General features: G+C 38.1%; 2 protein-coding genes across 7 annotated transcripts in view; one reads left to right on the plus strand and one right to left on the minus strand.

Annotated features, from left to right (window-relative positions):
• CMSS1 (cms1 ribosomal small subunit homolog) overlaps positions 1–13,205 on the plus strand; it is a 224,489-nt gene that overhangs the window by 66,710 nt on the left and 144,574 nt on the right. The window lies entirely within an intron of this gene.
• FILIP1L (filamin A interacting protein 1 like) overlaps positions 1–13,205 on the minus strand; it is a 188,028-nt gene that overhangs the window by 63,295 nt on the left and 111,528 nt on the right. For both annotated transcript variants that reach the window (XM_027681071.1, XM_027681072.1), the window contains 3 exons: positions 12,598–12,884; positions 10,196–10,369; positions 2,936–3,114 (listed from right to left, as the gene is read on the minus strand). In XM_027681071.1, coding sequence (XP_027536872.1) covers positions 2,936–3,114; positions 10,196–10,369; positions 12,598–12,867 — 623 coding nt within the window. In that variant the 5' untranslated portion in view covers positions 12,868–12,884. The remainder of the gene's footprint in view (positions 1–2,935; positions 3,115–10,195; positions 10,370–12,597; positions 12,885–13,205) is intronic.

A 13,205-nucleotide genomic window follows, 5' to 3' on the forward strand; every position in this document is an offset into this window, starting at 1 on the left:
CTGAAGATGAATCAATATAATAATGGTAGCATGATTTCATCATTTGTTTACTGGTAAATGTCTCTTGTAAGTAATGACACTCTGTTCAGTTTGAAGACCAGTCTCTATCTCGAAACTACAGCAAGCCTATGGAGGATTAGTTTTGGCTGGCAACAAGAAAAATGCTTAAAATGCCTAAAGGGTTAACCTTAAATGCTAATCTGGTTCTCATACCTTGAAAGCTGTCACTAGTCCTGTCAAAAGTTTAAACTCCCAAATCTGACAATGTACAACTGCTGAGGACAAAGAGTCTTGTTTCCTTATTATGAAGTCAAAGTGAGTCTCGATTGTTTAAGGTGAAGAGTTTTTACTGAGTCATGGAAGACTCTTAATATTTTGCACAATCCAAACATTAACTTTTAATGAGAAATGTCATCGATGAAGGGCGTAAGGCAGCAGAAAGGCCCTAGGGGGGGAGGGTTGCCTAGTTTATGTAAAACATGATCATCTGATAAATTCATTACTAAAATTTTCATTTAAGAATTTTTCAGTTCTGTTCTTCCTGAGCCCATATACAAGAAAGAGGAAATGCTTTCTTTCTGCCTTATTTGTGAATGTATCCAGAACAGTACGTAGGAGTTGGATCTGACTAATAGTTTCTTTCTTCTTGCTATTAGTAGTAGTTTTCAGAACTTCAGCATCAGTGTCTCATAATGTCTAAGTTATTTTCATTTTGATCACATAGTCACATATTATTCATGTACCTTCTTTGGCTTGCATACATTATATAATTTTGAAGGATATCTTTAGCATGTACTGTAGCCTTGCTCTTTGATAAAAGCAAGATACTTTTTTGACTAATTGAAGTTCAGGATTTTGCTTTGAATCTGAAATACTGTTAAGAATACTATATATCCATCACACATCCAATAGAGAATATTGCTTCTGCCTGAAAACAAAAAGTAAATTCATTGATGAATACTTACTGCTTTTCTGCCCTTTCTTTTTTTTAATTGAATTGAATTGGGAGTAAACAAAGATTCATTTGTCATTGCTTTATGTGTGAAACTTCTGGTGGAGTTCTATTTGTTCCTAATCCAAATGCAAAATTCACATCCTGAGAAAATTTAAATTGGACTAAGGTTTTTGAAATGGAAGAAAAGGTCACTTTGCTGTGTCAGGCAGGCTGATGTAGGAAGAGCTGTGCCTTAACTTGCTGAGTGTTTTTTTGGTTGTGGAGTTTTTTGTTGGTTTTTTTTTTTTTTATGGCAGGCAATTGCATGGAGATTTTGATGGCGACATTACTTGGCAAACATTTTGGAATCAGCTCAACATGACATCACACCCCCTTAAGCTTTTCCACATAAAGTACGTTCTCCAAAAAAAAAAAATTACGAAAATTGAGACTTAATCTGAAATCTATTATTACATCCTCTAAGGTCTCATTAGACACCTCAGTACTCCTCCCTCTTCCCACCATTTTCCAGGCAGCTAGACTAAATGTTGTAGATGATAGTGGTAAATGTTTTATAGTCTTCTTGGGGAAGGGGAGTGGAGAGGGAGGGACGGGTATGGAGAAGGGGCAGGGAAGAGAGTTTTAATCCCATGCCTATCCTGTTTAAAAAAAAAAATAAATAAATTGCAATTACTCTGGTGCTGTCTTTTCTTCTGTGCAGCTTTTCACACAGTGTGAGCACATGCATCTGATGTAACGTTTTCCCACTTTTAGCAACTGTAGTTGTTTAGCTCTGTCTCTAAGAGATGAGTGTCTGAGATTTTTGAGAAGACAGCAGAGACGAACACTTCCATTGATCTCAGGCTTTGGTTCCTGATACTATGATGTTTCACAAGAACGGTTCACAGTATGTGCTCTTCTCTGTGTGCTTGTACTTGCCTGCATTTGTGTACATTTTTTCTGGGAAACAAAGGGTTTTTCTCCCCAGCCTCTAGTTTCAAGCCATAAATATGGCTGGGTACTCGGTGGGAAGCATATGTGCTGTCTTTGATAGACGTGCAGGAGAGAGGTGTAGTGCAGAGTGCGAACACTGCCAAAATACGTAGAACATGATGTTACACAGGCGAAGCAAAGGAAGAATTATCTATGCATAATGTGAGTTTAGAATAGGCTTGACATTCTCACACCCAAACATTTCCATCTGTTCCTAAGCGAAAGGAAACTGAGACAATATTCTCCTATCTTCTGGACTAGCTATCCAGGGAATAGGAAATGTTCTTTGATATTTTTTTCCTTAGGATGTGTTCAGTTTTACTGCAGATTCAGAAAAGCCACAGTATAAAGTTGCTTTTTTAAAAACAGTAAATGACATTAAATTGTTAAATTCTTCTGAGAATTGGTATTGATATTGTAAGACTGTGCTTAAACAAGCTGTGATGCTTTTAGGTTACACTTTATAATAAAGTTGGATTTATGGGGTTTACGCTAATCCTGATATGAGAACTTTGTCATTCTTATTTTCAAAGCTTTCCATAAATTATTCTCTGCTTTTGCTTCCTCTCTCTGTCTAACAAACACCTACTTTTCCTCATGTCTTTTCTTCTGCCATCAAAGGCTTACCTGATTTCTGTTATTCTGTTACTTACATACTGTAGTGTATACCTACATCTAAAACACACTGAAAGGTTCACCTGTGTCTTGTTGGTTGTAACTTTATATATTTACATGTCTCCCTGTATTGTCTACAGTGTAATATCCATGTCATCCTGCAAAAGTGCTGAAAAATCTGCCAACCGTTTATCCTACCTCATCTGCTCATGAAGATGTAGGCATTACTGTTATTTAAAAGTATTAGTCATGTTTTCACAGCTGAACTCTCAAAAGATAACTCCGCAAATATTTCTGATTTTTAGGGGATGGAGGGTAAGAAAGCAGACAGATCCTTAGATGTAATATTAAATTGTACATACTTCTTAGTATTGTTGCAAGAGGTAGCCTTACCTTTCACATTCTTGTTCCAGCAAGTTTGTAAACTCATCACTTTTTTCCATGTATTTGCTGTGCTTCCTCTTCTCTTCTTCTAGTTCATACAGAGTCTGTCTGTGTGATTTTTCTACCATTACAAGTTGATCCAGCATTCGTCTGTGAGTTTCTTTCTGTTTCTCTACAACTTTATCAAGCTACAAAAAAAGCAAAAACTCCTGAAGTATTTTGAAACTTTTGCTTTGTTTCATTACTGAGAAATTTTAAGAGAGGCATAATAATAAAACCTGCACTCGATAGCCTGATGGCCAGATCTTTTGTTATCTGTTTGGAAAGGTTTATTTAATTCTGTCAGTCAAATTCTAACAAATTTGAAAAATAAGGTACTGTTTTGCAGGACCCTCAGTTGCCTTCTTTTCCTCCTCCTGCCATGACTGTTTCTCAACAGCTACTAATTAACAGTTACTGTTCCCAGGGCTGTGCTTTTCTCATTGATCATTGTGGTAGAGAAACCAGATGTCTTGGCAGAACTAGCCTCGTCCACTGCTTCACACAGTGGATGACTGGCTTTGGTTGAATAGAAATAGCTGCCTCACTTGTAGCTGCAGAGGAAATAAGAACATTAAATTGTTTTAGTAAGGGTAGGCAGGTACATCCAAAAGCAGTTTTCTGGTTTGACAGTAAATGCATGGTAGTGCCAAGAGTGGAAAGCAATCCTGTCTCTTATGCTTACTCTGAGCATGGCTCTGGGTTTCTGGAATAAGTAAGTGCTAAATTTTTTAATAGTTAGAAGTATTTCTTTTTAACAGCATCATTTCCTGTTTTGTTCCTCAAATTGCACATGTTGTTGAGATCTTCGTCTTACAGATGGCGCCTTTATAGCACACTTTGAACATCAAATTCCCTCCCCTTCCTCAAGGATTTCTGCTTGACTTCTAATCATAGATTCATTAAGACCACCAAGATCATCCAGTCCAGCTTTTAACTGAGCACCACCATGCCAACTAAACCACAGCACTAAATGCCACATGAAGTCATTTCTTGAACACTTTTAGGGATGGCAACTCCACCACCTCCCTGGGCATCCCATTCCAATGCTTAACCACCCTTTCAGTGGAAAATTTTCAATTTTTCTAAACATTGTTATATAGCAATACTTTAAGTCAAACAACCTATTTTAGGTTTTGGTAATCGGTTTTAGTTTTTCTGAACCACAGAGTTGTTGGCATAACTGTTTGCTGGACCTACGCTGTTAAACTAAATAATGTCCTCAAACTTAGAGATAATTCTGGGGATTCTGTTATAATTTTGAATTCAGAATGTGACTGAGTTATGCAAGTGTGCATATGAAACCATGAGTGGTTTTCCTCTTTAGACATTACTGATGTAGCTGAAGTTTCAGGGAGGATCACTGGAGGCCAGCTAAAGACCTGGGAAGAGTCTGTATTTGTGAGCAACTTTGTTCCCTGCTTGTTCGCCTTTGGAGATTCCTTCACCGGGTCATAGGAATCCTTGTAACCTTTTTGGAAAAGAGAAATTTTCAGCTCACAGCCCAATGCCTTCTTTTAACTGTAGTCTATCCTAGTAGGTCAATCTGATTGTAGTGCTTCGCTCTATTAATAGGAAAGAATTCACAAACGGGCAGTGTGGGAAGCAAAGCTGGTTCTGGTTCTCTGATGTTTCTCCCACAAGGAATTCCATGTGCCACAAGAAACATTGGATCTTCAGATTCTTAGGACCACTGCTTATTTTGGACAATTTAATTCCAAGCAGTATGATTAATTATCTTTTCCTCATGTTTATTCACAGTTTGGCCAGTAGAAATGATGACAGGAAGAGTTGGAATGCCTAAACATGAGCTCTTTGAATAAAGTGGGGATATCATCAATTTCTGCAGAGACTTCCAAGTCTCCCCCTACTTATCTCAGCTTTTTTTTAAAGCTATATATATTCTCTTATGTTTCTCCTAAATAATTGTTAACTTTTTGTTGACACTGCTATGAAAAGAAAAAAGAGCTGTTGACAAGACTTTGAAAATGGTTTGAGTCTAGAATATTCCAACAAAAACGTGGACCATTTTGAAAATTTCCTGCACTTTCAACTTATGACATTGAGAGAGTCTTTTCTGTTGTAACATAGCTGAGCTCATTTCATGCCTGATCAAGAAATACACAGAAACCTATGGAGGTTGTTTTTGTTGTTTTGGCTGTTCTGTGGTGCTCTTACAGCAGATAATTTAGTTTTTTTTCATCTTGCTCACTAATAATTTGTACACTTTATAGCAGCAGCTTTTTGGAATCATAATCCTGAAGCAGGACCTCTCCTGGAAAAACATTTCTTACCTAAACCCTTGCATATGCAAACTTTCTCAGTAAGCAAGTGTCGCCTTATACAGTAATCTTTTGGCTGTGTTTTCAGTATCTTTTACAGGGGTTGATCTGGATTGCCTTAAAAGGTCAGGTTGAAGAAAACTGTCCATTTTAATTTCTTCACACTCTCCCTTATTTTAGCAGAAGTGGAAATTTCACAAACTGAAACTTTTGTTCAGCTACTAATTTACCAGGAGGTTTTATCGACCTCCCCCCTCTCCCCCACCAAGATTTTGGAGAGATTTTTTGGAACAACTATTGTAGATGCATGAAGCACCATCACCTGAGTTTCTGATCCTTATCTTTTTAAAGATCCTGCTGTCAGGTGAATTTACACTGTTCTCAGAATGCAACCTGCCTCCTGTTTTTTAATAAAGTTCTGATGCAGTGCTGCTTGCAACTATGGCCTTGTCTTGCTTAAATTGACATGAGCTGGGCATCAGCATTGCATGAGTGCTTGCTGGTTGCAGCCCTCAGTGTGAGGTCAGATTGGAAGAAGGCAAAGGCTTGAACTTCCAACTTCTTTTGGCAGGCAGTCTGCATGAATGGGGTTAAAAAAGTAGAGATAAGCATTTGTGTGGATTGCAGCACCATGCTCAAAGCTCAAAGTACGTAGTAATTGAAGGGGATGTGTAAATTGCTATCATAAGAAAACTGAAATTTGTGGCTACAAGCTGATCATAAATCAAATGAGCCTGGTTCTGAACATGTAAATGCTTGATGGAGATGGGGGTTAGTCATCAACCAAGCAACAGTGACCAAGTATAAAATAATTCTGCTTCTGCACTGTTGGGTGTAAAGGATGTGGGACTTGCCAGCAGGGTTTTATAGGTTCAGTATATTTTGTTTGCTCTGGAGTATTTGTTGAATGGCTACAAGAGGTTAAGTGAAGCAGTAATCCAAGCAGCATGTATGCAAGAAGTAACTCCAGGTTTTTGTTTTGCAGCTCTCAGTGATCGATGCCAGTGCCTTTCACTTCACAGTAGTGCTTTTTCAGTGTTGAGATTACAACCAGTTTGGATTACAAACTGGTTTTTGGGATGGGTGAGGTGTGTATTCAAGGCAGGGAAGTGGAACGAGGAATTTTAAGCTGGCAAAAAGAACAGTAGTGTCCTGGGGAGACCTGCTTATATTAAAGGGTAAGAGAGAAAAGTAATAAGCTGCTGCATTAAAGCAGTTTGCATGTTGGAGTTTTCTCCTGTTGCTCAAATGAAGAGATGCATTTAGGTTCCTTTTCTAGCATGCTGCCAAATGAGTTCTACCATGGGCGTTTGGCTGTTGTGGATGGGAACAAGGTGGAGAGTGTGAGCTTGTGATTCCATTTCAGAGAGAAGGAAAGAAGTGCTGGGACTGTCTCCCAGTACAGGTGGGTTATAGAGAAGAGAATTGGAGAGACCGCAGATCCTACATCACAATTAATGCAGACACTTGAGATCTGCATGTAAGATATGTAATGGGTATGGGCATTTGGCCTTGTGACACTTGGGTGTGTTCCTGTGCAGCACCTCTCCCTCCCTGCAGGACCAAGCAGAGCAGAGCCTGGTACTGGGTTGCTGCACTTCTGTGTGGTTTGTTGGGAAACTCTGTTGTGCTCCTCTACAAAATAAGGGCACCTGCCTGGGGAGTAGATTTGACTCTTGCATTTTCCCTGTGGGATCTTGTGGCTGACTCCCATGTATCCAGCAGGGAAGAGAGAGAAGTTGTGTGAACCCCTGCTAGTGTGAGATCCTCACACAGAAGCATCTCCAACAGCCCGAGGTTCTTCAAATTACTCTGGCCAAATGCTAAATCTGCCCATGCAGAAATATCCATTTATATGAATACACACAAGATTACTCAGGCTACACCAGTTCTTAGCTAAAAACCACAGAGGACTAATAAGCAGCAGTATAAATGTCTTCTGTTGAAAATTAAAGTGATAAAATCTTAATTAAGTGATTTGTTTTTTTGTTCTTGCTAACCATATGGGCTTTTCGCTAGAATTAATACTTGAACATGCTGTACAATACAATGGAAAATAAGAGGCATAGCCTTACGTAACTGTGAATAGTTCAGCAAGCTAAAAATTCACACAAATTTAATAGTTTAAATATATTTTGCCACCACCTCGTGTCTGAAGTCAAACTAGGGTAGTGTATTTCAAATCCATTACATTGGAACTGAACTCTTCATCTTTCTCTTTTTAGACTGTTTTGTGGTGTTACATTTCTTTATCCAAAGTTCAGGGTAATAATATTCTCATAGTCATTGTTTATAAGTGTATAACCCTGAATTTAGGATTACCAGAGACTATGGGAGCACTTGCCTTTTTCAACCTTAGGTGAGCCAAATTTCCATGCAGATATGTTGGTCTTCTTTTCCTGAATGCTGCATTGTCAACAGGCTCTTCCTATGACTAAATTATTGGTATTCTGCAGCTGTCATCCTTGGAAAGTTTTGACCAACACTTAGAAGGATACAATCAGATATACTTTGTTAGAAGGCTGATGAGGGTGCATCTTTCCCCAAGTATACTGGCCTTTAAAAACGGATTATGTTTTTAATTATCCTTGATGGATGCAGAATATAGGCTTTTATCTAGTTTCGCTGCTTTTAAGGAGATCTCCCAAGTCGTAGGAGTTATTGTTCATCCCATTTCAAATAGTGAGGCACCCAGGTTTTTTTTATCTTTTGGCTGCGTTATTGGATGCTGGGGAGAGTTAGAAACCAGAATCTGCTTTCTAATTCTGTGAAGGTTTGAAACATGAGAAAAAGACACCATAAATTCTGCAGTATCTACCTCTTTATCTCTTTTTTCCTACATCGCCTTCTCTGATATTTTTTTGATTCTTTAAAAAAAAAACTGATTATTTTTGAGTGTGGGAAAATGATTCTTATATTATTATTCTATATTTACTAGAAGGTTGAATACTCTTTGTTTTCTATTCAAGAGAAGTGGCAGTTGATCTGAAGACAGATTTTTTTGTGAATAACTGGCTCGGTCTCCATTTATAAACCATGCAAAGATGGAAAACCTTTTCAGGGCTTTGAGTCAGAAGCAAAAACAAAATGAAAGCCTGTTTTCTTTTATACTCCTCAAGTGTGAGGAAGAAGAGTAATCTTATCTGATAGAAAGAAATAGCTGTAGAGCAAGTTTGACTGAAAAAGCCCTCAGTTTTTAAAAAAAAATTTAAAAACTCTCCTTGTAGGAAGGGAAGACATGCTTTTAGTCTGTCACACTCCTCGTACGTTTTGCAAAGGAAGATGTATTAATGCTGTTTTCTAATTTCCTACATTTCTTCACCTATTGATCATGTTCCCAATGAGTAAAATTGTCCAGTCCCCAAATTTTCCCGCTACATTCTTGACCAAATTTGCCAAGAAACTTGAAGATTAGAATATATGAGAGTTGTAAGAGAACATTAAAGAACTGGAAATCCTACAGTTGCCTTCTGAAATTCATTGTATTTTCACTTGATTTATGGAAAGATACTCTGTGTTCAGGGCTACCAGGCTAAACTGTCAGGGGTGAGATGCACAGGCAGATACAAAGGTGTGGCAAAGGGGGAATTTAAATGGTCTATTCCCAGACTTTGTGGCTGGTTTCATCTCTCCTTTGATTTTCATATATGTTTTAAAAATACAAAAAACCCCTTAAGTGTATTTCTGACATAATTTAGGGGGATTTTGAAATTGAAATTGTGGAATGCCTACCTACTACAGCATCCTTGGTTTAGCAAGACCAAGGAGTGGCAGTGGTCCTTCTAGCCTTTCAGTTGCTCTCAGGGTATTTACCTTTGCCTTCTGAAATTGCCAAATCCAGTGGTGTTAGAAATTCTTTTTCTGCCATTAAGTGTAAGAAGGAACAAGTGTGTATAAACTTTACATGTAAAGTAACAGACTGAGCTTACGTTTTCAAACTTCTTTGGACTTCTCCTCAAATTATTTCCATTTGTGCTCAAAGTTTCTGTGACATAATGCCACAATGTTGTAAAATAAATTAACCTTCACACTTGAACTTTATCTGTTTCAGATTATATCCAGAGATTTTAACCTTTGAGCTTCTGAAATGAGTGTTGACCTTTTGTCTTCTATAATTTTCTCTGAAATGATCTCTGTATCCTTAGGTACATTTCTGGTCAGAAAATTTGAAAAACCTTTGGTAGGAGAATTTTATTCATAGTTTCTGCTTTTGTTTTTATGATGTTTACTTATACTGAGCAGCATATTAAAAAATGTTTATGTGAATTGGAGGCAATTACCTGGGATAAAAAAACACGTTCTGATGTGAAGGGGTTTTAATATCCAGTGATTTGCATTGCAATGCGGAAATTAATCAGATAACATTGTTCAGAAAGTATGGGGGCTGCTGCAGCAGTGTAATTAAGCTAAAGGTTACTTAGGTGTAATGTGAGAATAATAGATTCCTGCCTGGATGAAGTTTCTAATGCCAGCTCATTATAGTGACTACTCAGACCAAGCAGGTATAGCTGTAACTTCCCCCCAGATTAGTGGGAGCTGGGATATGCAAAGGCAGACAGCTGTGTCATTACTGCTGAACGGGCCCCTACTGACAGGGGCCTTCATGGAACAAAGGGGGATTGGGGAAGCTTCTGTTTGTATGGGCTGTGAATATGGATAACAGAAGGGGGGGAGGGAGGAAGAAGATGGTGTCAAGAATAGAAGGGTGATTACCAGAGTGAATTAGACAAAATCATGTCTCTTAATGTGTAAAGCCCCCAGCCCACAATACAAGTGAGGATCATTAGATTTGGGTCCCAACTGGACCCTGGACTTTGTTCTGCTGTGACTTACACTCGTTTTAGATTCTAGATTTAGAGCTCATTTGCTTTCTTCCTCAGAAGTGGGTGAGATATTTTCTGTTGAATTTGGTGGGAACTATGGTTAAATATCAATTAGTTGTTCTTACCTCTCCCATAGGCTTTTCATAGATATCTTCTTGCCATTGCTCAGCCTTTGTTTGAATAGCATCTCGCTGGAGTGCCTCTAACACCTTCTTGGGAGTAACAAAGCCGTATTGTGCTTCAAGCAAAGCCAAGTCAATTTTTTCAGCCTTAAGTACTCCTATAACTTCATCTTGGGCCTGCAGAAACACAAAGTAAGGCTTTGTCTTGTTAAAATGTATAAATGTCTTTACAGATTAACTCTTTGCTTTTGATTTTAAGAAAACTGAAAAACATTGTAAATATTCCTGTGTATGTAAAATGACCCAAAATAGTAATGTGAAGACAGTTGAAAAGGATAAGGGGAAGTATTGATCTTTGTATTTCGCTCGTTCAGTATAGACTCCAAAATCTTCAGAACCTTCATCAAAACCTAAGTGCTTTGTTAATGGTGACATTGTGTTGCTGTTACTGGACCAATAAAATTGGTCCATTCATAAAACAAAATTTCAGGGCAAAATTTGACTTGTAGTATTAGAAATTTCCTTTGAATTGTTAGTGCAAGATACTAGGATGCTTCTTGAAGCCTGAAAGTGTTGTACATTCTGTATGTTTTGGGTGCAGATGGCTTCTGTACTTTAACCCCCTTACAGATGTGTCCATGTCTGTTTTTTCCCCCACCCTGCATCCTCTGGTGGTGGAGGTTGCCCCCTGCCTCCATTGCATTGACTGACATAACTGCATGAACTGTCTCAAACATCCATTGTCTGCAATGATCTCAGAAAAAAGTATGTGTTAATCCTAGAGGGGTAGAATAGGAAGGAAGGAAATCAGAAAGAAGGATATATCAGGAAAGGATAACACTTTCGCTCTGACTCCTTTTGGCTGGAAGACTTCTGTATCCCTGTTTATGACTGTTTAAACAAATTTAAAACACAAAATAGTCTATTTCTAATTCTTAGAATTCTTAGCATTGTGAGAAAAAAGTAGAAGAGTGATCTTTGTGCATCTTAAATGTTCTGGAATTTGGAAAGTAATGGCATCTAACTTAAAAATATAATAATGGTTGGATTGACAGCTGATCTTCAGAGATTTAACTTGGCATTACAGGAGGTGGAAAATTAGGAATAAAAAGTGACTTCTTGCCTTTTTCATTCATAATGCTTCCTTTTGAATTTGAGAAATGATTTAAAATGTTCATGTTAGCCTCATTGTTTTCTAGTTTCTCTTTTCGCTCTATTCCAGTTTTAAATCTTAAGAATTGAAGTGTGTGTGTATTTATATATTTATATTACACAAGTGTAATGAAGAATGTGCGTGTAATATAAATAAATATATTTTTATATATTTTAAAAAACTCTCTTATTGAGAGGAAGAGAGAACTGTTCTGGAGGAGTGTGTGACATCTGAATTTTAATCTAAATTAAGAAAGGCCAAGTGAGCAGGAGAGAAATGTTTTGCAAACATGGAAGTTGTTCTGTTTGCATAATGGAACAATCTGTAGAAGTTACCTTGGACCTACCCTCAGAGGTTGGTACATCTATTAAAAATTTATATTTCATGTGTGTTCTGTTAAGCATGTATGTGTTATTACATAAACATATACACATATGTTAAGAATAGAACTACCCAGGCACTGTTTAGGTAATGAACTCTGAAACCATGTGCTGCACCCATTTATACCACTTTGGCCAGTTTGCTTTTTCCTCTGCCTGTGAGCAGTTTTAAAGTGGCTTTCATTACTTCTGTGCAATAAGCCTGTCACAGAAATATTTTACTTGCTCACTGGAAATCTGGTTCCCACTTCCTGCAATTACGTTTGACCAGGTTAGGCATCATTTACCACTTGACAGCTGGTTCCTTTTCTAGGTAGGAAAATGCTCTCTCTTCAAAATCCAGTGTCTTGTGGGCTAAGTGGCATGCAACACTTATGCTTCATATTATGGGAAATAAAATGGCTATGTTGATTTTTCTAGCAAAAGATGTTAGAATATTGTTGAGCAAGTTACTTCTTGCAGTCTGGCACATACTGATTCATAGGGAGTAATGCTCATGACTTCACAGGAGAAGGGGGATAAGAAATAATTAAGTAAAAGATCTTAAAGGTATGTAATATGTTCTTCATATCAGTTTTACAGCGACAAACATTTTGTATTCAAAACATTTAGAATGGGACAGCACAACTGGAAAGTTTTGCGAGTTCTCGGCTTTGAGAAGTTACGTGCGGTATAAAGATCACATTTCCCGTCTGATAGCTATAATAGCTATAATTTTGGGGGGGGGTTGTACTTTGCAGTTCATATTTGTCCTGAATCAAATTAGGTGAGGTGTTTCCTTGACATAAAAGCAGCTTGTGTTTATGGTGGATGGGGAATGGGGGACTGGGAATATCTTTTAATTTGAAATGTAAAATAAGACAATACATTACCTGTAATTCACCCTCTAGGACACTAAGAAGAAATAGCAAGTCATCGCGAGAGAGATCCTCCCTTTTCTTGAAAGAACTTCTTTGTTTTTTCTCTGCCTTAGGGCTTCTTAGGATTGTACTGGCTTGGGCTCCCTCATCCTTCTCTTTCTGCCGCCTTTGCACATTTCCTCTCCCACTGTAACCAGCCTCTTCCTTGGGGTGATCTTTTGGCCGTGGCTGGCTCAGCTTTGGTCTGGTTGGGCTTTCGGTGCTGTTGCTTCTGGAATGCATGGTTTATATCTCTGAAGCTGGAGGAAGCTGGGGAAAAAAGTAATTGTTTTAACTAACAGAGATTATAAAATTATTACTGTAGATGATGCTGGGTGTTGGTCCCTCCAGAATAGTAATTTTCCCTCCCACACAGGGCTGTTTGTAATTTGACAAAAGCTGACAACCTTGTGTAAACCAACAGGACTGGGCTGTGATCCTTACTGGGTATCTGTAGTGAAGCGAGTCTTTGCTGGTCTTACACCTTGTAACAGTTCCCTCCTCGGTATTTGCAAAGGCAGCATCTTTAGCAGCAATGCCAGGCACATCACCACACACCACAGTTCCCATTTGAGAGACAG

This window comes from Neopelma chrysocephalum, unplaced genomic scaffold, assembly GCF_003984885.1.
Source record: "Neopelma chrysocephalum unplaced genomic scaffold, ASM398488v2 Primary Assembly neopelma1_60, whole genome shotgun sequence".
Classification (NCBI taxonomy): Eukaryota; Metazoa; Chordata; class Aves; order Passeriformes; family Pipridae; genus Neopelma; species Neopelma chrysocephalum.